A 22,725-nucleotide genomic window follows, 5' to 3' on the forward strand; every position below is an offset into this window, starting at 1 on the left:
AATAAATAAAGAATACAAATAGATACTTGTGGCCTTTGAAGCATGGTTTCTTGATATGAATCCTCTTTAGGAAATTAGAATTGGAAACAGGCTGAGAGAACTGATGGATATTTACTCTATGAATCCAATGGGAAAAGTCCACATTTTCAATATCCACAATTGGATAAATATATACAGTGGATCCAGTCACACTTAATGTATTTATATTATTGCATTAGATACAAAATATTAAATTAAGTGGCATATGCAAAAACATTATGCTATGTTTTCTCAGAACTAACTTTTTCCCAAAATGTTTGCAATAACTTTTTATCTGGTCTCAAGGTCATTTTATTAAATGCATGAAGTCAGTTCCCTCATGTGCCCTAGCAGGTGTAGTTCATCACATTAACTGAGGACATGTTCCACAAAGTTTGACAACCAGAAAGTGTCCAAATACTTTTTGTCTCAATTTTGAATATCTATCTATTGCTCTGTCATTTGAAACTTAACAAACCTCTTTTTGTTAAATGTTTTGCATGGAAAGTGTATTAGTACTATATTTATTTAAATTCATGCTATTAATGCAAAGACATTTGAATTTGTTTTAGTGTGGTTTCAGTGTCCAATGTTTTTTCCTTTTTTGAGCCATCGTATGAGCAGATAAATATGTACATCACTATATAGGCCCTTATTATTACACATTATCTCTTCTGTGTTGATTGACTGGCTACAGAATAATAGACAGGCTGCACGGGGCACAAAGCAGGAAGGCAGAAGAGAATCAACTGGTAGTCTAAAGAATAGCAGGAAAACAGCAGCACCTGATGGGCAAAGCCAGGAAGGATACTTTTCTGGAAAAACAAGGCTATTTTGGATGAGGTTTGTGGCAAATATTTTATCAGGAGCAAGCTCTCTACAAAGGATATCTCGCCACATTCCCCTCATCATTTGACAGGTTTATGAGGGGGGTTGTAAATCAGGTCATGATTTTGCTAGTTTACCCTCAATATCAAAATAATCAGATTATATGAATGCTTTGCATATATGGAGATGGAATCTAGAATTTCATTTAAACCTTGTTTGACAGACATTAAAAAAATAAAAATAAAAAACCCACAAAGTTTGGTTGAATTCCATTCATTCAAGCGCATGAAGTCATTTGGAAGAATGTGCACAGGGTTGGGAGTAACGGAATACATGTAATGGGATTACATATTTAAAATACAAAATATAAGTAACAGTATTCCAATACAAATACAGGTAATTAAAATACAGTTACATTCAAAACTGAAGAGTTTATTTTGCATTTTATTGTCATTTGTTTAATTTCATATTTAGTCTTTTCAGATGGAAAACATTTATACATATAAATTATGTGATCCAATGTGCATTTGAACAGCGGTGAAATATTTTCTTATGATGTGTTACATTCTTACAAGCAAACAGAGAAGTAAGTTTGGAGCAGAAGAAATAGAAATAAACCTTGTGTAAATTGTCAGCTTTACGCTAAGTTAAAATGCTAGTTCTAGACATTTTACATGCACATGTTACCAGGCACGATCATATTTTTTTTTATCAAGAAAATTCACATTGGATCATCATTTCTTTTTTCTAGTAAGACCTTTGAAATTAGGGAAAAAATCTTGATAATCATTTTTTTTATTGTTTTCCTGTAAAAATATCTAAAAATCCTTACATGCTGCTAATTAATTTGACTATCAAACCAGCCATAGAATTAAGATTTTTAGAAGAATATCCTTGCTGCTCTTTTCTATAAAATGAAAGTTAAAGGGATAGTTCACCTAAAAATTTTAATTTCTCATCATTTACTCACCCTCATACCATTCCAGATGTGTATGACTTTCTTTCTTCAGCAGAAAACACATTTTAGAAGAATATTTCAGCTCTGTAGGTCCATATTATTCAAGTAAATGGTGACCAGAATTTTGAAGTTCCAAAAAGCACATAAATGCAACATACATATAATTCATACAACTCCAGTGGTTTAATCTAAATCTTCTGAAGCGATATGATAAGTGTGGGTGAGAAATTATAAGTTTTAAGTCATATTTTTTACTGAAAATCTACACTTTCACTTCCACATTCTGGTGTGGAGGTGAATTTCACATTCAGCCACCTACAAGTTGGGGCTGGTCAAAGGTAGAAATGGTAGAAATGGACTTGAATGTTGATTTGTTTATCATCCTCAACTATCGTATCGCTTCTGAAGACATGAAACCACTGGAGTTGTGTGGATTTATTTAATGCTGCTTTTATGTCCATTCTTGTCACCATTCACTTGCATTGTGAGGACCTAAAGAGCTGAAACATTATTCCAAGTATCTTTGTGTTAAGCAGATGAAAGAAAGTCATACACATCTGGTATATCTTGAGGGTGAGTAATGATGAGAGAAATTTCATTTTTGGGTGAACTATCCCTTTAAAGAGAGCTGGGGCTCTCAAACTTTAAAAACAAAAAACATATACCTAAATTTTGGTAAAATATTCTTTACGTGGCTTATGTATTATGTTGAACAGTATCGTTGCCGGTTCCTGGTGAAATGAACACCAGAGGCGCTACAATGACTTATTTACTTTAACACAAATTATGAGTATTATCAGCTCATAAACACTTTTCACACTTTTCCTCACAAAAAAGCTATCTAATGACATCAGAACACTTACTATAGCGCATTACTTACCAGGCCAGGATATTCTTGAAAGAGAATGTTCATTTCTGAGTAAACTATCTCTTTAGTTTTTCCCCCCAATTTTTCTTTTTTTCTTTCTCAGACAAGCTGCAATACCTAAGGCTGACAAGTGCTTCTGGAGAATCTTAAGCATTTACATCCAGTCATTTTGGACCTATTCATTTTGAGCAAGTAATTCGACTACAATGTTTTGTCTGCACGAAGATAACTGACAAAATTATGCCTCTGTGAAGCCTACAGCTATTCACAAGGTCTTGGCCTTCCTTGCTTTATAGGCTACGGCTTTCATCTTGGCTGTGAGGACTGGCCGGGATCTTCAAATGTGGTAAATCTGGTCTTTTAGGGTTTAGGGTATTACGTCATGGCAATGAAGTAGAAAAATTTGATTTAACTAAACAGAAAAGGTTGGTAAGCGATTTTATGATGCTACAATTACACATACTGTTTACGTCTTGTGGCTATACTTTTGAAAGTGAGAATTTAACGTTTACGGATTGGCCCCATTCACTTGTAAAAACGTATGTAAAAGCCAGATATTTCTTTCTTTTTTTTAAACGCGGGACAAGTAGAAATTAAATTTTGTGGTAATCAACATTAGGTTGTGCAACAAAAGCAGTCAATTGAGTTCAACTTGTATTGAACCCAGAATAAGCTTTAATGTAAAACTAGCTTATGGCATTTTAAATGTTTCTTCATAGAAGTTCAACATCTATAACACTGCATGCATTGGGGATTTTAAAAAAGCCAAACATGTTTGCGACAATCTGTTATTACAAACTGGGTCATTAGACGAACAACACTCGGAGACCATCAGAAAAGCTGTTTTCTTTTTTTTTTTTTTTATTTCAGATTGTATTTTTTCTTTCTTTCTTTTTACTAACCCCGCAAGTAACAAGAGACATGGGAGAATGTAAGCTGGCACCGTGAACACGAGCTCCAGTTTCAGTTTTGGGAAAAAATCAACATACTTTATGTTGTAAAATTATACAGTGATGATGGACGGGATCCCTCGCCTGCTTTGTGGACCCCACAATTATTATTGTTGGCGAGCCGGAGAACTTCAAAAGAGATGCCTGGTGACGTCACCTCACAGTGCCACAAAATATTAGAGAGAGAGAGAGAGCAATAATACCTCACTTCGGACGATGAACACAGTTGTAACAGAAGGAGCCTGAAAACAAAGTATTTTGCTTTGGTAAGTTTTAAAAATGCTATTAAAAATTAGACATAAAAACAAGAAATATTCATGTAATCAGATTTTATGGATGTGTTAAACTAAATCTGAGTAAAAACATAATCGAACGTTACATTTTACAATATATCTTAGTTTGACTTCTGTCGTGGCTACTTACTCATTTCCAACGTCTTTTAATGCTCATCTCTCACTGTGCTGCTTTGTTCTATCATTTCTGCTAATCGTTTCTGCTATCCGTTTATTTGAAGTGGTTTACTTGTAACTGTCCAGGGATGTATTGACATAAAAATGACCCTGAAAACAGAAAGCAGGTATTAAAAGTGCTAAACTGTAAATATATGGTCCGTTAGATACTTTGCAACTCTTTGCTGATCTTTTCACTTCTTATGTTATCCTAATTCAAGGAGTCTGTTGGAAATCTGTGGAATACGGGACAAGACGCTGAATATGTGGATTTTACGCCACCTGCTGGTATTTCTTATGCACCTTCTCCTCGGGAGCTTTGCAGAGCGATTCTCCAATGGCTATTATTATCAAGACATAGTAAATGGAAATGATAACTATGGGGAGAGTATGTTTATCTATTATGCATTGCTCTTAACTATTTAATGTGTCGTCATTAATATAAAACATTTGACCATGATAATCACCGGTTCTGCCAAAATACTAAAATAAAAAATGGCTGTTAAGAGAGAACAGATATTGAAACGTCTGTCCCTTAAAGGGATAGTTCACCCAAAAATGAACATTTTCTCATCATTTACTCACCCTCATGTAATCCCAAAAGTGTATTACTTTCTTTCTTCTGCAGAGCACAGTTGAGGATTTTTAGAAGAACTGATCAGCTCAGTCGGTCCGTTCAATGCAAGTGAATAGTGACCAAAATTTGAAACGCAAAAAGCACATTAAGTCAGCATAAATGTAATCCATATGTCTGCAGTGTTTAAATCCATATCTTCAGAAGTGATATGATAGGTGTGGGTGAGAAACTGATCAATACTTAAGACACTTACACATTCACTCACATTCAGCACTTTGCAAAAGAGCGCAGCATTTGTTTTGTTTTTTAGATCTGTGTCAAATTAGAACCCTTTTTGAGAGTTGAAACACCTACTGTATGTTCTGCTATATTCGTGGCACTGTGTCTAGCTTTTTTAGCGCAAAGCTAGGACGTGTCCGTTGTGAATGGCCCCTTATTGTTACAACTGGTAACTTTGCATGAGCCCCACTGTAATCTAGATAAAAAAGAAAATGGTTTGACAGTAGTTTTTACAAGTGTGACTTTTTTTTGTTTTGTTTTTTGTGCGGTTTAGTGTACTACCACAGGATCCGTCTTTACGTTGAATCTCCTCAAACTCTGGTGTCAGCTGTTCAGGGGAGTAATGCCACACTGCCCTGTTATTACCGCTATGAGCCCAAACTCAGTCCAACCCGCAGAGCGCGGGTCAAGTGGTTCTGGCTGCCCATTAATGGTGACGGACAGGAGCGAGACGTCATGGTGGCCATTGGTGCACATTACCGCAGTTACGGCGACTTCAAAGGACGTGTCCGCCTTCGCAGAGGAGCCCCAGGTGATGCGTCGCTGGTCATCAACATGCTACAGTCTGATGATACCGGTCGCTACCGGTGTGAAATTATTGATGGTTTGGAGGATGAGAGCATTACTGTGCAACTTAATTTTCGAGGTGTGTCATTATTGACTTCTATGTGCAATTTAAAATATGTAGTGTATTTGACCCAAACACTGAATTGCACTCATTGCAAATAGATGCTATCAACAAAAGGCATCTTTGCAGCAATTAATTTAACACACGTTGACCTTGTGTGACCTTTAGTGGGGAATGTTGTCATACCATATCAGATAAGTTGTCACAAGGTTAAAACTGCCATTAAATAAAATTTGAATGGATTTTCAGCATAACTTTTAGAAGAAAACAATTAAATAGCAAAACATATATCAAACCATTAGCCAACAGAAATGGCAATTAATCAGTTACATTTAACTGATTTACATTTAAAACACATGTGAAAATCGGGCCAGTAAAACATGTGACAACTTACCCTGAACTAACATTTAGGAAAAATTCCCTTGTTCTAACACACAGTTTAACCATTTGTTTAAAAACTACTTTTATGATGTAGGTAAACCTTAAGGAGCAATTACACAAAATTATATATATATATAATTTTTTTTAATTTGTAATTTTTTTGAGAAAACAAGCATTTGTTTATTTGAACCTAACCCTCGCTTACTGAGATATAGGCCATGTGAAAACTACACTTCCCAAAATCAGTGGTTCTCAATCAGGGGGTCGGGGCAGGGGGCAAGCAAACCAGACTGATCTCACAGTGAAATTGGAAAAAGTAGGTTGATTTTTCTGAAATTGGTCTGTGCTTACTGAAATGTGAAAAACTGCCCCTAGTGGGCAAAGCAGTGTTGTTGGCACATATGGGCATGTGTGAGCTCCATTTACTAGGTGTACTGCAGGGTGACCAGCTGACCATGGCAAAGAATCAGGACACAACTAATATTTAATAAATCACTTTTATTAAAAAAATTATTTAAGTCGGTTTACTGTTGTCACTCCTGCATTGGAATAATTTAGCAGAAATAGAGAGTGTGCAGGAGATAGGGTACAGAACTTATTACAGATAATTAAATAACAAACACTTAATATTGTGCTGAATTTACAAAGACAACAAATGCAGACATATGCACAACTGAAACATTTCAGTTGAGGACACATTTCCTAAAATTAATTAAACAATGAATTTATTGATGTTATTTTTACATTAAATGTATCAAAGATTCATATTCACTGTATAATATTCAAGAGACTAGTTAGTAATTTCACTCTACATTATTATATTTATGTATGTATTTGCTGCTAAAAATAAGTTACTGGTTTTAATTCCTGCTTTAAAAAGAGTTCATGTTAGCACTTTAACAGCTCCCCAGTACCTTACATTACAAGCACTTTTTTTCTACTGTAGACATTCCATATTTGGTGCACGGTTTGAGGAGAGTGCTGAAAAAACCAGCTCCATGGTTGGGTTACAACTATGTAAAGTTGTTTTCAACAAAATTATAAATGGACATATGGCTCATTTGGTGTGTGTGATTCTGACCGCAGAAATTAATGCTTCTCTCATTACTCGTCGCTTGTTTCTCATGACAGAAAAACCACGAAGCACAGCAATGTTTTGTAATAAGTTAAAAACTGATTATAGGGACAAAAGGCCCCCCTTTTTTGGAGTGTACTTTCATCAGGAAATGGGACACGGCTCATAAAATTTAGACTGTCCTGGTTTTACCGGGACATCTGGTCACACTATCCAGGTGAAAAGTCAATGGAGTGGAGCCAAAAGCTAATTATTTTCAGCTGTAGAGGCTGTAATACAGTGAAGAGAAATGCATATTTTATAAACTGTACCCCCCCCCCCCCCTCCCCCCGCTTATGGTGAGATGGCAGAATGTGGGTTGTCAGTCCCTTTCATTCTTCCAAACATCTGCTTTTGTGTTGCACAGAAAAAATATCACCCTTTAACCTAAGAACTTTATTGTAAAGTGCTACCATTTTAAGATATTTTAACAGTTCAATAAAGATTTATTTGAAAATAGGCATAGTTAGTGATCACTTTTGAATTTCACAGTGGAGTGGAGTGCAGGAAAAAGTGACGATATCTTCACAATGTTTATGTGAGGGAGAGGAAAGAAGAAAGGAAAAGAAAAATTGGATTAGCTACCACCCAGAAATTCTGTTGGCGTTACTATCATACTATCTCAGGCCACATCCAGCAACATGCATGAGAGAAGGAGAATGGAGGACAGATGATGATGAAAGAACAGGCAAGAACGTAGGAGATGGAGGAGATAGTGTGGAGATCAGGTCGGAAAAGCCAAGGAACAGGGTGGAAGATTTTGAGGAATTGGTTGGTGAGGTGGAGGGCAGGATGTGGCCAAGAGGACAATTTGACAAGCCACGACCACGCTGCCAAAGAGTATAATCCTCATCTTTATCAACTTTTGAGCAAAGTATTGTATAGGCTATTGAATCCTCTAATTCTCCTGACACAGCAGTTTCTTCAAAGCTTGCTGCCAGCCTTGCAGATGATGGATCTAAAGCACAGAGAGCTCACCAAGCTTAAAATGCACCAACACATTTTTGAAGCAGAGTTTATTGTGATTATTCTTGTTAATGGTGGTCCTTGTGGTTATAAGATTATTTTACCATCTACTTCCTCTGCTTTTCTTGCAGAAATTTCACACACACACACTCTTGCTAGCCTGCTTAGTGTTGCTTATTCTTATACGTTAATCGTTTTATCCTTTGGCATTTTACTACCCGCTTCACATTTTTCCGCTATTCTACTGTTTCACACCCGTTTCTCACTTTTTTCCCCCCCGCTTGTCTACGTCTTGCATCTTAAGTGCATGCATTCGTTTTCTCCACTGTGTCTTACACAGATTATTGCATCAGTCTAAAACATCTAATGATCTGGAACCACATCGATCTCAAACCCTCGCTGCTCAAGAACAAGCATAACAACAAACAATTGCGGTAAGTCATGCCATTCGCTCATGTTATTTCTTACTGCATTGCATGTCACATGTTTACTATAGCTTTTCTGTCAGCAGTGATGGGTTTACATGTGATAAATGTAAGGAATTAGTCAGGCCGAAGGAGAAGTTTAATGAGTTAGAGACACCGAACGCTTGTGGAGGTCAGTGAGAAAAGCCGGTAGATACTGTTTTGGATATGGGTAGAACAGCGAGCAACACACAACTTTGGTTAGGCTGTAAAGCAGCTGCAGCAGGGTGTTTGGGTGACTTCTCGGCTTCATACTCGCTCAGCAAAGTGACACCACTCTCCTGTTCCTGTTAGGGGTTCCATTCGATTCTCTCCACTCAGTGATGCACCCACTGAGAATCATGTTGAAAGAGCCTTAATAATTGGTGATTCTATTGTAAGGAACATGAAAATAGAGACTCCAGCCACCATCGTTAAATGCATTTCCGGGGCTCGAGTGTCTGTCATCCGATCAAATTTACAAGTGCTGGCTAATGCTAAATGTAGATTTTCTAAAATTGTTATTCTTGTAAGCACTAACAATGACTGGCTTTGCCAGTCACAGATCACTAAAGATAATGTTAAAGAGGTGTGTGATCTTGCAAAAACAATGTCAGACACTGTAATATGCTCTGGCCCCCTCCCTGTTGTCGTGGTGATGAGGTTTATAGTAAATTAGCGTCACTGAACGGCTGGATGTCTGAGTGGTGTCCGGAGAATAGCATAGGATTTATAAACAATTGGAAGACTTTTTGGGGTAGACCTGACCTGCTAAAGAGAGACGGACGCCATCCCTCCAGGGAAGGTGACGTTCTCCTCTCAAGTAATTTGGCTCATTGTCTTAACAGTGATAGTATTTGGCTAATTGGGGCCCAGCTAAGGAAGCATACAATCTGGTTAATACAAATGTCTGCTTTGAGACGTCACACAGGTCACATAATTTACAACACATAGAGACTGTATCACCTAGATATCATATAAAGACTGTGTCTGTTCCCCAAACTACCTAACTCAAACCCATCACTAAGTCATTTATAAAAAATGTGATTAAGTTCAAACTTAAAAAAATAAATAATAATAATAATTTGAAGATAGACATCATATAAATATAGGGCTATTAAACATTAGATATCTTTCTACCAAAACACTAATTGTAAATGAAATTATTACAGATCATAATTTGGATGTGCTCTGACTGAAACCTGGCTTAAACCGGATGACTGTATTAGTTTATATGAATCTACTCCGCCAGGTTATTGTTATAAACATGAGCCATGCCTGAAGGGTTGGGGTGGAAGTGTTGCTACAATTTACAGTGAAGTTTTTGGTGTTATTCAGAGGACAGGATATAAATGTAAGTCTTTTGCTCTAATAATGCTTAATGTGACACTGTCAGATATAAATAAAAAATCTCTGTCGTTTAGATCACACGGGCTATACTCAGATTTCCTTGGTGAAATTACAATTTTTCTATCAGATCTTGTAGTTAATGTAGATAGAGCTTTACTTGTTGGTGAATTCAACATTCATGTAGATAATGCAAATTACACATTGGGATTAGCATTTATCAATATTCTCAACTCTCTTGGAGTCAGAAAAAATGTGACAGGACCAACTAATCATCATAATCATATGCTAGATTGAATTCTGTCATATGGAGTTGATGTTGATACTATAGAAAGTCTACCACAGAGTGATGACATATCAGATCATTACCTCATCTCTTGTTTGCTGCGATCAGCTAAACCATGCTATTGTTCCGGTAGATCTATTATTTCAATCACTAAAGATAGCTTCACTAATAATCTTCCAGAATTGTCTCACATACTCAGTAAGCCAAAAAGTCTAGAAGAACTTGATGTAATAACAGAAAATATAAATACAGTCTTCTGTAGCACTCTTGATTGTGTCACCCCACTTCGATTAAAGAAAATTAGAAAAAAAGATTGACCATGGTACAATGATCACTCTCGTGCTCTCAAGAGAGCAGCTCTGAAAATGGAGCGCAAGTGGAAGAATACATAAGAGGTATTTTGCAGTGCATGGAAGGATATTGTCTGTACAAACAGGCACTAAAAGCGGCCAGGTCCGCATATTTGAGCAAACTCATAGAAAATAACCACAACAACTCTAGGTGTTTATTCAGTACAGTGGCTAAATTATTCAGGAATAAAGCATCGACTGAACTAGATATTCTGCCGCAGCACAATAATAATGACTTCATGAATTTCTTTACTGATAAAATTGAAATAAAATTGGAACTATGAAATCATCTGTCACAGCACCTCAGAAAACAGTGTCTCATAATTTTCGTCACAAGCAACTTCAATCCTTCGCTGTCATAGGTAATGAAGAGCTAACAAAACTAATCAAAAAATCAAAAGCCACAACATGTATGTTAGATCCAATACCAACTAAGCTCTTAAAAGTTGTATTCCCTGTAATCTCAGAACCTCTTCTTAATATTATTAACTCCTCGCTATCTTTAGGACATGTCCCAATAAACTTCAAAATGGCAGTTATCAAACCGCCAAAGATTGATCCTGGAGAACTGGCTTATTACGATTTCAAATCTACCATTTATGTCAAAAATACCTGAAAAGGTAGTGTCCTCACCCCTGGTGTCATTTCTACAGAGAAATGGTATATATGAACAATTTCAGTTATGATTTAGGCCCCATCACAATACATAGACTCAAACCCAACAACAATTCACAATTCTCCAAATTAGTGTATCAATGAAATCAAAGATTGGATGGCCAGAAATTTCCTTCTACTCAATTCCAACAAAACAGGTACTAATTATTGGACCAAAAACCTCTTAAAATAATGACACATGCTCTCTGTTGCTGATGCCAAAGAATTTATTCATGCATTCATGATTTCAAGACTAGATTATTATAATGAATTATAACATATATAATGAATTATATGACAGAATTATTGTAATGCATTACTGGCAGGTTCAATAAATACATTTCAATTGGTTAAAAATGCAGCTGCCAGAGTGCTGACCAAAACCAAGAAATATGATCACATTTTGTCATTGATACAATGGCTACCTGTTAAATTTCGTATTCATTTAAAAATTCTGTTAACTACATACAAAGCTTTGAATGGTCTAGCTCCACAGTAATTAAGTGACCTTCTGACATGCTATGTTCCATCATTTTCATTACAATCGCAAAATTCTGGCTTTTTAACAGTTCCTAGAATATCAAAATTCACAAAAGGAGGTAGATCCTTTTCTTATTTAGCTCCTAAACTATGGAATAGTCTCTAACACTGTTTGAGATGCAGACACACTCACTCAGTTTGAGTCTAGACTAAAGACTCATCTATTTAGCCAGGCATTCACCTAAGTTATCCATCAACTCACAATTATGCTGCTTTAATTAGGTCTGACAGAACCAGAAACATCTATCATGATTTATAACTCTTCATAAAATGTAATGACATCTATGCTAATATTATTCTATTTGTTTCCATATTCCGAGGTTACCAGAGCCAGCCAGATCCAGCTCTGTTCTTGCTTGGTGTCGGACTCCACTGCTTTTTGTCTCTGTGTGATGACTAAATGCAGCCGGTGCTAGCCAGACATCACTTCAGTCTTTTACGATGGACTTCAGAGGATGAACTGATGCCAACTACAACTGTAAGACATCAGTTACTTCATATGCCACTTCCTAAAGCTTGGATTTAGGATGGAACCCACCGAAATGACCTGCCGGTTGAACTGCTATGCACCTTATTGATCTCTGTCTGAATCACGTTTGTCTATTGATGGACTACACTCTTGAAATGGAATACATAGACTATAATTTAATGCCAAGGACAATGCATCTATGTGAACTGCAGTTAATCTAAGATGGACTACAAAGACATTAGTCATTAATCTTAGTTCATAAATAGTTTTTTTTTTTTTTAAACACTGGACCTTAACATTTACTTAGTTTACTAACCATAAAACATGATCTGCACTGGACATAAATGCCTAATACTGGCATTATATTCATGCTGGTTAGCCAGAGAGGAACCAAGCCCGGTTTCTCCCAAGGTTATTTTTCATTAACCAACATTTTATGGGTTTTTGTGTTCTTTGCCACTGTAATGATGAGTCATCGGAGTTGAGATCCATGTGCAGCTTTATTAATAATAATGAAAGCAGGTAAACAGGCAAAGGTCAATCACCAGCAGTAGTAGTATCCAAGGATAATCTAAGGGGTGGTCACAAACAGGCAAGAGTTCAGGGCAGGCAGCAAACAATTAGAGTAGTTGTCCAGGTAAACAGTAGTAAACGTAGGCAGGCAGCAGAGAATCAAACAGGGTGAAATCAGGCAAGATTCTACACAATGATCACTTTATAGTAGACTTTATAGATATTACAGTTTAATTTTTTTGTTAATGCATGATTTTCTGTAAAGCTGCTTTGAAACAATGTGTGTTGTGAAATGTGCTATACAAATAAAAATGACTTGACCTGACACACAGTTGTTAAAGGGTTAGTTCACCCAAAAATGAAAATTCTCTTATCATTTACTCACCCTCAAGCCATCCTAGATGCGAATGACTTTCTTTCTTCTGCAGAACACAAACAAAGATTTTTTAGAAGAATATCTCAGCTCTGTAGGACCATACAATGCAAGTGAATGGTGACCAGAACTTTGAAGGTCCCAAAAATGCACAATGAAATCTTCCCTGTTACTGAGGCCACATCTCTTGAACAAGCCAATGATATTCCCAGAGATGCTTCCTCCATGCCAAGTAGCCTTTACACAGACCTGTCAAATTACTATTTGTGTCTCCAAAAACGTAGCGCGACAACAAGGGCATGCCCTGGCCTCCCTTAGACCCTCCCATGATCCGCAGATGGTCGGAAACCCCACACAGCCCCCATCCAACTCTCCATTGGAAATCAATTGTTGTCAGATTTTTTTATTTTTTTTTACAAATATTGTTATGATTTCGGTATAGTTTCTTCAGTACAGCATTGTACACCTCTTATCCACAGGTGTGGTGTTCCCCTATTACTCCCATAGGGGGCGCTATCTCATGAACTTCCATGAGGCTGAGGAGGCATGTAAGAACCAGGATTCACATCTGGCCACCTTTGAACAGCTCTTCGCTGCTTGGGAGGAAGGGCTGGACTGGTGTAATGCTGGGTGGCTTGCTGATGGGACGGCACAATACCCCGTCTCAGTGCCTCGTGAGGCCTGTGGCGGTAGTGATCTGGCCCCTGGTGTACGTAGCTTCGGCTTTCGAGACAAAAGCCTGGACCAATTTGATGCCTTCTGCTTTACTTCCTCCATTAGAGGTAATAAAAGTACTTTATCTTGTATAACCATATATGATCTACATAAGAATTAATGTTATTTGTTTTGCTTTTCTGTGTATAGTGAAATTGTTTTCCTACTTAGAAATATAAATTGAAATTATTTGATATCACAAAAAAGGCACCATCAACAGCAGTAAAAGGCAATAAATAAATAATAATTAAAAAAAAAAACATTTGATATAATTATGGGATATAGTTGTCCAGCATCTGTGAAGAGCAAGATGCTCCCGCCCTCCGCAAGATGCCGCCCTGGACGACTGCCCATGTCGGCCATGCCTAAATCCGCCACTGCGCACTTATACTGTTCTCCAATTAAATTATGTCACATTAGGGTCCGTTCACACCGAATGCTTCCTTGCAATTAAAAAGCTAGATGGAATGCCATGAATAGAGCAAAACGCTGGTATCTCAAAATATAAGATGACGAATAAACAACGAGACGTGATGTAACATTCAAAGACATCCATCTACCGTCCATCTTCGTATGTAAAAAGGAAAACAATTTAAAAACTGATAGAGGCAAAAACATGTTTGTGTGAACGCCCCCTGATACTGCTTTTATACAACAGCTCTATAAACAAGAATGATCATTGAGGAGCTTACATTTTAGACAGAGAATGACCAGCTATGTTTTTGTTTTGTCTGTTTTTGCTCCGTTCACCAAAATAGTTTCAAAGTAGTATCAGCTATTGACGTCACTAACAAAGACAAGCAGAATGTTAAAAAAGTTGAAGTGTTGCCATGCTGTTATACTAAATATTGGCTCTCTTGGGGCACTACTTGTCCAATCAGATTAAAGGACTGAAACAAACTGTAATATAATCCTTTTAAATGTCTTTTTTTAAACCAGGTGAGGTCTACTTCCTGCAGCATCCCATCAAGCTAAATTTTACTGAAGCAGCGGAGGCTTGTCACAATGATGGGGGTCATATTGCTAAAGTTGGCCAGTTATATGCGGCCTGGAGGTTTGTCGGATTGGACCAGTGTGATGCTGGATGGTTAGCCGATGGGAGTGTACGTTACCCAATCATCAAACCCAGGATGAACTGCGGTCCATCAGAACCAGGAGTTCGTAGCTTTGGCTTCCCTCCTAAACATCTAAAACATGGCGTGTACTGCTACAAAGTCCACTGGTAAAATTTCTGCAATTCATTTTAAAGCTGAAGTGTGTAATTTTTCAATGTTAAAATACTTTCTCCTATTTTAACTTAAAATGCAGGGATAACTATACAAAAGCCATTACCTGAAAAGTGTAAACTGTGTGACTCAGTGGCGCTATTCATAAATTGCTCTGTTTATTTAAGCATCCCAAACTGCCTGACACAACAACAGTGGCTGAACCAATAGTGTGAGTTTGCGGTGGTACTCTACTGTATGTTTTGTCCAGCTGATGGAAAAACAATAATTATTTTGGCAATTCCGTTTGGTGATGCTAGTGGTGCAGAAAATACAATTTTCAGCTTTAAATGCTCAAGCACTTCTTACAGTTCTGTGAAAAACATAGTTAGCCAATTTTGTTATTCTTTTTATACACTACTGACATTTACATCAGAATTTTTATTTGTATTTTTTTCTTTGACAACAATAATATGAAATGTCCTGGAACTGTGTCCCAAATTACATTTCTTGCTCATTTGGGTATTTACACTTTAAAACTTTAAAAATTAAGATTGTGAAAGATGGAACGACCAAATATTATTTGTGAGGGCATTATATTTACACTGCATTTATAGTTTAATGTTTTTATCCAAACTCATACAAACAATTGTAAGATTTAGAAATTGTAATTTCATAATTAAATTCCATTCAGTTGAATTGAATTAATCTTTAATATAATACAAAAAAAAGTTTTATTCATTATAATTCTTTTATACATTACACAATAAAATTTCATGGTATTTTGTTATGAAATTGAAATGTGTAAAAATAAGCAGTTTGTTTTTGAGTGCATAATACATGGTTTTTTCATATTATCTTTCAATAAATAGTTTTGTTTCCCCAATAACTATTCTGTATTTTTACTTAAGCAATTTCTAATGATCAGACCACACAATAAATCCCTCAGACAGGGCCTGTTTGTTACAAGCCATGTCCTTACTCTATGAGATGCTGGCAGTTTCATATTTTGACCTACAGGGTGCTCCCTAATCTTCGGGCAATGGATGCAGGCCGGGTCAGAGAGGTGAAATGGGACACTCTGTCCAAGAGCTCCCCCTCATCATCCAGTTTATACTGGCACCACTGAGTTTCTGATTAGCATTTAACCAGATATGGGAGGGGCAAGACTTATGCCTTCTTTCTCCCACATTTTCTTCAGGGCAAACAGAAATGCCTAAATCATGATCCCATGGCATCAAAGATGTGCCCAATATACCTGCTCAAACAAGGAAGACTGGGGAAAGAAGCATATGAAAAGCCAGCAGTGTTCCTCAGCCTTGCTTTTTACTGAGCTATCTGCACATAAATATGCACAGTGTTAGAAGAGGCCTGAGCGATGCAACAGAAGTGTATTCATCATCTTTCAGGTTTTTCTTTCTCCCATGTGAAAAAGAAAGCCAAATCTGCCTACCTGTATCACTCTTTAAATATTTGAACAAGTGAATCAATAAATTATGGAAAAGCTAATGCATTGCACAAGGAATTCGTGCTACTGAATCTTCCTGATCATAAGCAGTTGTTCTCTTCCAGCGGCAGATATACGTACAGTATCGCTACAGCTACTGTTGACAGGAAATTAGATATTTTAATTTTAATAAACATATCTTTCTACTTTCAGTAAATTTGTCTGTTATGCAAGTTTAAGTACATAGAAAAAGCATTTTACAAGAAAGGGGCATTTTATCTTTCACATAGATTTTCACAGTTTCACAGAGATAACTTTTTCTCTGTGGTCAAACGAGACAAACAACAAACCAAACAAATAAAAAGACAATTAATCTTAATTAAAGAATTTGAATTAATAATGTGCTACTTTTAATGTCATTGTATCCAGCTGTAGTTATTAAAGCCTTTTGTCTTGTTCTGAACTTTAGTGTAACTCTTACGTGCACATCCATTTATATTTTACAAAAATTACATATTTTATACAGGATTAACATTGTGCTCAGAAGTTTTGGGCTGCATCCCAATTCACATACAATCTGTTCTAAATACTACGCAAGATCTAAGAACCTAACAAGGTGACCTGATCCATCGCCACTTTTTCCAGAACCAGATATGTCCCCACTGGGTCTCCCACTTCCAGATATGTCCCAACTTGGACTGCCACCTCCAGATAGGTCCCAACTTGGACTGCCACTTCCAGATATGTCCCCACAGGTCCCAACTTGGACTGCTACTTCCAGATAGGTATGGCGTTATTTCCCTGTCAAATGTCGAGAGCGCATTATTGTAGCGCGAAAGTACATTAATGTTATGCGCGAGCGCGAATCCCTCTGCTCGCGCGCGGAATATAATGCGCCGAGCGCGAATCCCTCTGCTCGCGCGCGGGAACTGGGCGCGCGCTCTCAGATACACGCTGCTCTTGAAAGAATTTTCTCTGCGCTCGCTCAGAGAATATGCCTGCACTTAAAACGTGTTCATTGCAATCGCGAATCTCTCCTCTTCGCTTAAAGTAAGCGTGTTTGTGCTTAGACTGTGTCCCGTGCGTTCGCGCATGCCCAAGTACTCTTCTCTTCGATTTCTTTCTCTTTGCTCTTGGCATAAACGCTGTCAAAACGGCAACAACCAATCAGAAAAGGCTTCAACGACTGACCAATGAAAACGCGACATCGTACATGGAATCTTATTGGTTGATATTGAACCGCACATGTTCATGTGTTCAATCAAGACGATTCAATTCAATCAAGACGAGCCGAGATGGATCCGCAGAATCGACGATCTCAGGTAAACAGTTTTATTTGTTTTGATGTTAAATATGTCAAATGTATCTTAGAAATGTCTGGGAAGAGGGCGACTGGATTATTTTACATATAAATGACCTAGACTGTCAACCACGTTCATACTACAGGTGCTATGCCCATTGTAGTGAGATTTTTGAGCCAAATAGATTTGAAAGCCGATTCCAAAAGGCAAAAATAATATTTTACGTCTGATAATTAACACATTGTCTCGTGCAATCACACCAGTGATTAAACATTAAGTACGTAGCGAGATCAACTGCTAAATTAAAATCTGAAAAAAGACTTGGGGGGGGAAAGATAAGGTGGCAACATGCCCCCGTAAAATTATGCTAGTCCTATATCTATTATGGCTGTCACGAATGAAGTGATGTGAAATGAAAAGTGTCATCTGCAATAGATTTTCTTTATCGCGGATTGCAGCGTTGAGTGTTATAACGTTAATCAATCACCCACTTTCTGTTGAGCTTAATTAATGCAGTTTGGCCAATCAGAGGCATTTTGATTAAAGGACAAGTTCAGTATTTTACACTTAAAGCCCTGTTTTAAGATCGTTTCTGATGAAATAGAACGGTTAAGATTAAAATTTGGACCAAGGCGTCATAAAACCAACGCACATGGCACCCTTTAGCGTCAATATGAGACGCAGATATATATGGGCCAGAAGGCACCTCCTAGTGGTCTAACCCTAACCAATCTTTCAATCTTAACCGTTCTATTTCATCAGAAACGATCTTAAAACAGGGCTTTAAGTGTAAAATACCGAACTTGTCCTTTAATCAAAATGCCTCTGATTGGCCAAACTGCATTAATTAAGCTCAACAGAAAGTGGGTGATTGATTAACGTTATAACACTCAACGCTGCAATCCGCAATAAAGAAAATCTATTGCAGATGACACTTTTCATTTCACATCACTTCATTCGTGACAGCCATAATAGATATAGGACTAGCATAATTTTACGGGGGCATGTTGCCACCTTATCTTTCCCCCCCAAGTCTTTTTTCAGATTTTAATTTAGCAGTTGATCTCGCTACGTACTTAATGTTTAATCACTGGTGTGATTGCACGAGACAATGTGTTAATTATCAGACGTAAAATATTATTTTTGCCTTTTGGAATCGGCTTTCAAATCTATTTGGCTCAAAAATCTCACTACAATGGGCATAGCGCCTGTAGTATGAATGTGGTTGACAGTCTAGGTCATTTATATGTAAAATAATCCAATCGCCCTCTTCCCAGACATTTCTAAGATACATTTGACATATTTAACATCAAAACAAATAAAACTGTTTACCTGAGATCGTCGATTCTGCGGATCCATCTCGGCTCGTCTTGATTGAATTGAATCGTCTTGATTGAACACATGAACATGTGCGGTTCAATATCAACCAATAAGATTCCATGTACGATGTCGCGTTTTCATTGGTCAGTCGTTGAAGCCTTTTCTGATTGGTTGTTGCCGTTTTGACAGCGTTTATGCCAAGAGCAAAGAGAAAGAAATCGAAGAGAGGAGTACTTGGGCATGCGCGAACGCACGGGACACAGTCTAAGCACAAACACGCTTACTTTAAGCGAAGAGGAGAGATTCGCGATTGCAATGAATACGTTTTAAGTGCAGGCATATTCTCTGAGCGAGCGCAGAGAAAATTCTTTCAAGAGCAGCGTGTATCTGAGAGCGCGCGCCCAGTTCCCGCGCGCGAGCAGAGGGATTCGCGCTCGGCGCATTATATTCCGCGCGCGAGCAGAGGGATTCGCGCTCGCGCATAACATTAATGTACTTTCGCGCTACAATAATGCGCTCTCGACATTTGACAGGGAAATAACGCCATAGATAGGTCCTCACTGGGACTGCCACTTCCAGATATGTCCCCACAGGTCCCAACTTGGACTGCTACTTCCAGATAGGTCCTCACTGGGACTGCCACTTCCAGATATGTCCCCACAGGTCCCAACTTGGACTGCTACTTCCAGATAGGTCCCCACTGGGACTGCCACTTCCAGATATGTCCCCACAGGTCCCAACTTGGACTGCTACTTCCAGATAGGTCCCCACTGGGACTGCCACTTCCAGATATGTCCCCACTTGGACTGCCACTTTCTGATATGTCCCCACTTGGCCTGCCATTCCCAGACCCTTCCCCAGAACTGAAATCAGGAGATCCTGATGCTGAGCCTGATCTAGATATATCCACTGACTTGGGAGGGACGATTGGATGAGCTGTAACACACCATTAAAAACTTCTTACCCACTGGGAATGTGATGAAAGAAATAAAAGCTGAAATAAATAATTTTCTCTACTATTATTCTGACATTTAAAATAAAGTAGTGATCCTAACTGACCTACGACAGGGAATGTTTTTTACGATTAAATATCAGGAATTGTGAAAAAATTTGTTTTCATGTATTTGGCTAAGGTATATGTAAACTTCTGACTGTAACTGTGTGTGTGTGTGTGTATGTATATATATATATATACTGAAGGTTTGATTTCTTCACTATATAAACTGTGTGTTGCTCACACAGCTGAAATTTCACTTACTGCACTCTAGAGTAAATAGGTGGTACTACAAGCTTGCATTTCTCAGGAATCTTCCTTATTACTTCCGGGGGCACTGCGATTAATTCAAACTTTCAAACTTTTTAGCTCTGAGCAAAGAACAAAGAAACACTTTGTCGTAATTGTACTGGGGCCTTTAAGAAAACCGTCACCAATTAGCAAGTAGCAAATTATGGTTCATGGCATAGCTAAAGACTCTGATTTCATGGGGTCTTTAAAAGACAATAAAATAAATGTATTATATTGCACCATAAAACATTACATTCTGAATTTAGATTTTTGTATTGTGTATTAGATATTGGCACAGTTTGGTCTGAGAGCCAGCATCACACTGATGGAATCATCATCATAGGCAGCTTGCAGCTGTGCAGGGGTTGCAAATGCAGCACTGTTCTGGATAAAGGCTGCCTTTGCCGTCTCAAATGTCAAGGTATATCGGGTAGAAATTGCTCTGTAGTGGAAGACAATACCTTTTATCAATTTATTTAAAGGAATAGTTTACTCAAAAATCTACATTTTGTTATTATTTACTCACCTTCATGCCATTCCAAAACTGTATGACATTTGTGAAACACAAAAGAATATCCGATCTTGCATGGCTTTATTTTCCAGTAGAACACAAAAAGTACATTTTGTAACAATATCCGTGCCACTCTTCCATGTACTGAAAGTGAATAAGAACTGGGTCTGTCAAGCTCCAACATGAAAACAAGTCCCATAAAAGTATAATTAAAGTGATTCATGCAGCTTGTGTGCTATATTCCAAGTCTTCTGAAGTCATATGAAAACTTTGCATGAGGAACAGGCCTACATTTAAGCATTATTCACAAACTCTTAATCATACATCATTCACTTTCATTATATACACAACATGTGTTTTGGAACAACATTAGGGTAAGTAAATAATGAAAGAATTTATATTTCATTTTGGATGAACTTTCACTTTCATTCATTTCTGTGTTAAATAATAAAAAGCTCAAGGGATGGAGCCGTGGAAGGCGGAGCAATAGGAGGCTCAAGGGATGGAGCCATGGAAGGCAGAGCTGTGGCAGGATCAAAGAGTGAATCCGTAGAAGGCAGAGCCATAGGAGGCTTGAGAGTAACAGTCCTGGATGACTGGGAAATGAACTCAGTGGTCGTGAACATGAGCAGAGTCTCGGGAGGGACCTCTGTGGTCCTAGTCATGGACTGAGACTCCGGAACGACCTCTGTGGTCGTGACCATGGGCTGAGACTTGGAAAACGACCTCCGTGGTCATGAACATGGGCTGAGACTTGGAAATGGCCTCCGTGGTTGTGAACATGAGCTGAGACTTGGAAACGACCTCCGTGGTCGTGTACATGGGCAGAGACTTAGGAACGACCTCCGAGCTCTGTTTTTTTTTAGTAGTCCTAGATTACACGTGATTTCAGAAGTACATAACTTGAGTTTACATTTTGTGCCAAAACTACCTTAATAGTTCAACATAAACCAAATTTGCCAAGTAAAGATGTGAGAATAGCTTTAGTAGTTATACCCGTTTGGATATGATTACTTCTTATAACACTTATAAAAAGGTTCACAAGCAGTATGGAAGGCAAAACCCTCTCAAGTCACACATGGTTTCTTTATAAACGAATCTGCTAACTGCCTAACTCCGTCTCATTAAAGCCAATTGTGTCAAATCACAGCCCTGAACTCTCACTCTTTAAAATGACCGGCCACATGTGCCTTTCAAACAATGTTTAAAAAATTTGATTTTGTGTCTATAGTTATGTTCTGGTCTTGTGAAGCAGGGGTGATGAGAGGGATTTCACAGTATCTCCATTCAGCCAGATTATGTTCTCTTCTCATCAGGAATAGGTCAATAAGCAAAGTTCTGTTCCTGCTGTGGTCTGTGCACATGTCCTGCGTTAAAGCCAGAGGAGGCCCTGACTCACTATAGCCCCAAGAGAGCCAAAAGATCAGAATACTGTCCATATTCACACGCATGGTGTGTCAGGTAAGCAAGCCCTGTACTCATATTAATACATGCATATATGTTGAGTACATACTACATAAAATTAAGGCTTGCATTTGGCCATAGACCATTTATTATGCACACTTGCATTGTTTTGGGAAATATAGCTTCACCTACATCACCTTGCCCTGCCTTTTCAGAAGAATTTTTCAAGATGAAAATTTAGACATCATGACAATCAGTTGGAATGCCATTAAAATACTTGTTGGTTACAATCATCAGCGGACATATGATGAAACTGCAAATCCCATGTTGATTTGATATTGTGTACAAAAGACCTTATAAAGTAATTATTTCAATGTACTTACTCAAACACCTAAATTCAACCTATTATTGCTTCCCCAAAATGCTGAAATCTGCAGATGCTGTCTTAAATTCAAAAGCAAAAATAGGTAATAATTGAATATTCAAATAAGGAATTAAATAATGAATAATAATTATTCTTATCATTAAAATAATTCTTGAGGTTTTA

General features: G+C 37.7%; 1 protein-coding gene and 1 long non-coding RNA gene across 3 annotated transcripts; one reads left to right on the top strand and one right to left on the bottom strand.

Annotated features, from left to right (window-relative positions):
• The first annotated feature begins 3,753 nt into the window (after window positions 1-3,753).
• LOC127640543 (hyaluronan and proteoglycan link protein 3-like) lies at window positions 3,754-16,385 on the top strand. Of its 2 annotated transcripts, none has more exons than XM_052123163.1 (5): window positions 3,754-3,888; window positions 4,293-4,459; window positions 5,202-5,459; window positions 13,471-13,773; window positions 14,645-16,385. In XM_052123163.1, the coding sequence occupies exons 2-5, from the start codon at window positions 4,336-4,338 to the stop codon at window positions 14,929-14,931; spliced, it is 972 nt and encodes a 323-aa protein (XP_051979123.1). In that variant the 5' UTR covers window positions 3,754-3,888; window positions 4,293-4,335; the 3' UTR covers window positions 14,932-16,385. The 2 variants fall into 2 exon arrangements, with proteins under 2 accessions (XP_051979123.1, XP_051979122.1); XM_052123162.1 differs by having other exon boundaries at window positions 3,755-3,888; window positions 5,202-5,573; window positions 14,645-16,383.
• On the bottom strand, window positions 8,465-17,681 carry LOC127640544 (uncharacterized). The gene is made up of 3 exons (XR_007970094.1): window positions 16,979-17,681; window positions 13,004-13,040; window positions 8,465-12,676 (listed from the first exon to the last, which is right to left on the bottom strand). It is a non-coding gene; the product is annotated as an uncharacterized LOC127640544 (long non-coding RNA).
• Window positions 17,682-22,725: the final 5,044 nt, after the last annotated feature.

This window comes from Xyrauchen texanus, chromosome 49 (assembly GCF_025860055.1).
Source record: "Xyrauchen texanus isolate HMW12.3.18 chromosome 49, RBS_HiC_50CHRs, whole genome shotgun sequence".
Taxonomy (NCBI): Eukaryota; Metazoa; Chordata; class Actinopteri; order Cypriniformes; family Catostomidae; genus Xyrauchen; species Xyrauchen texanus.

Excerpts from the sequence above, each read along its gene's own strand:
- LOC127640543 (XM_052123162.1), top strand. The coding sequence starts at position 4,336 with ATGTGGATTTTACGCCACCTGCTGGTATTTCTTATGCACCTTCTCCTC. Across the intron at positions 4,460-5,201 it reads AAATGATAACTATGGGGAGA|TGTACTACCACAGGATCCGT; the intron begins GTATGTTTATCT and ends TGTGCGGTTTAG. Across the intron at positions 13,774-14,644 it reads CTTTACTTCCTCCATTAGAG|GTGAGGTCTACTTCCTGCAG; the intron begins GTAATAAAAGTA and ends TTTTTAAACCAG.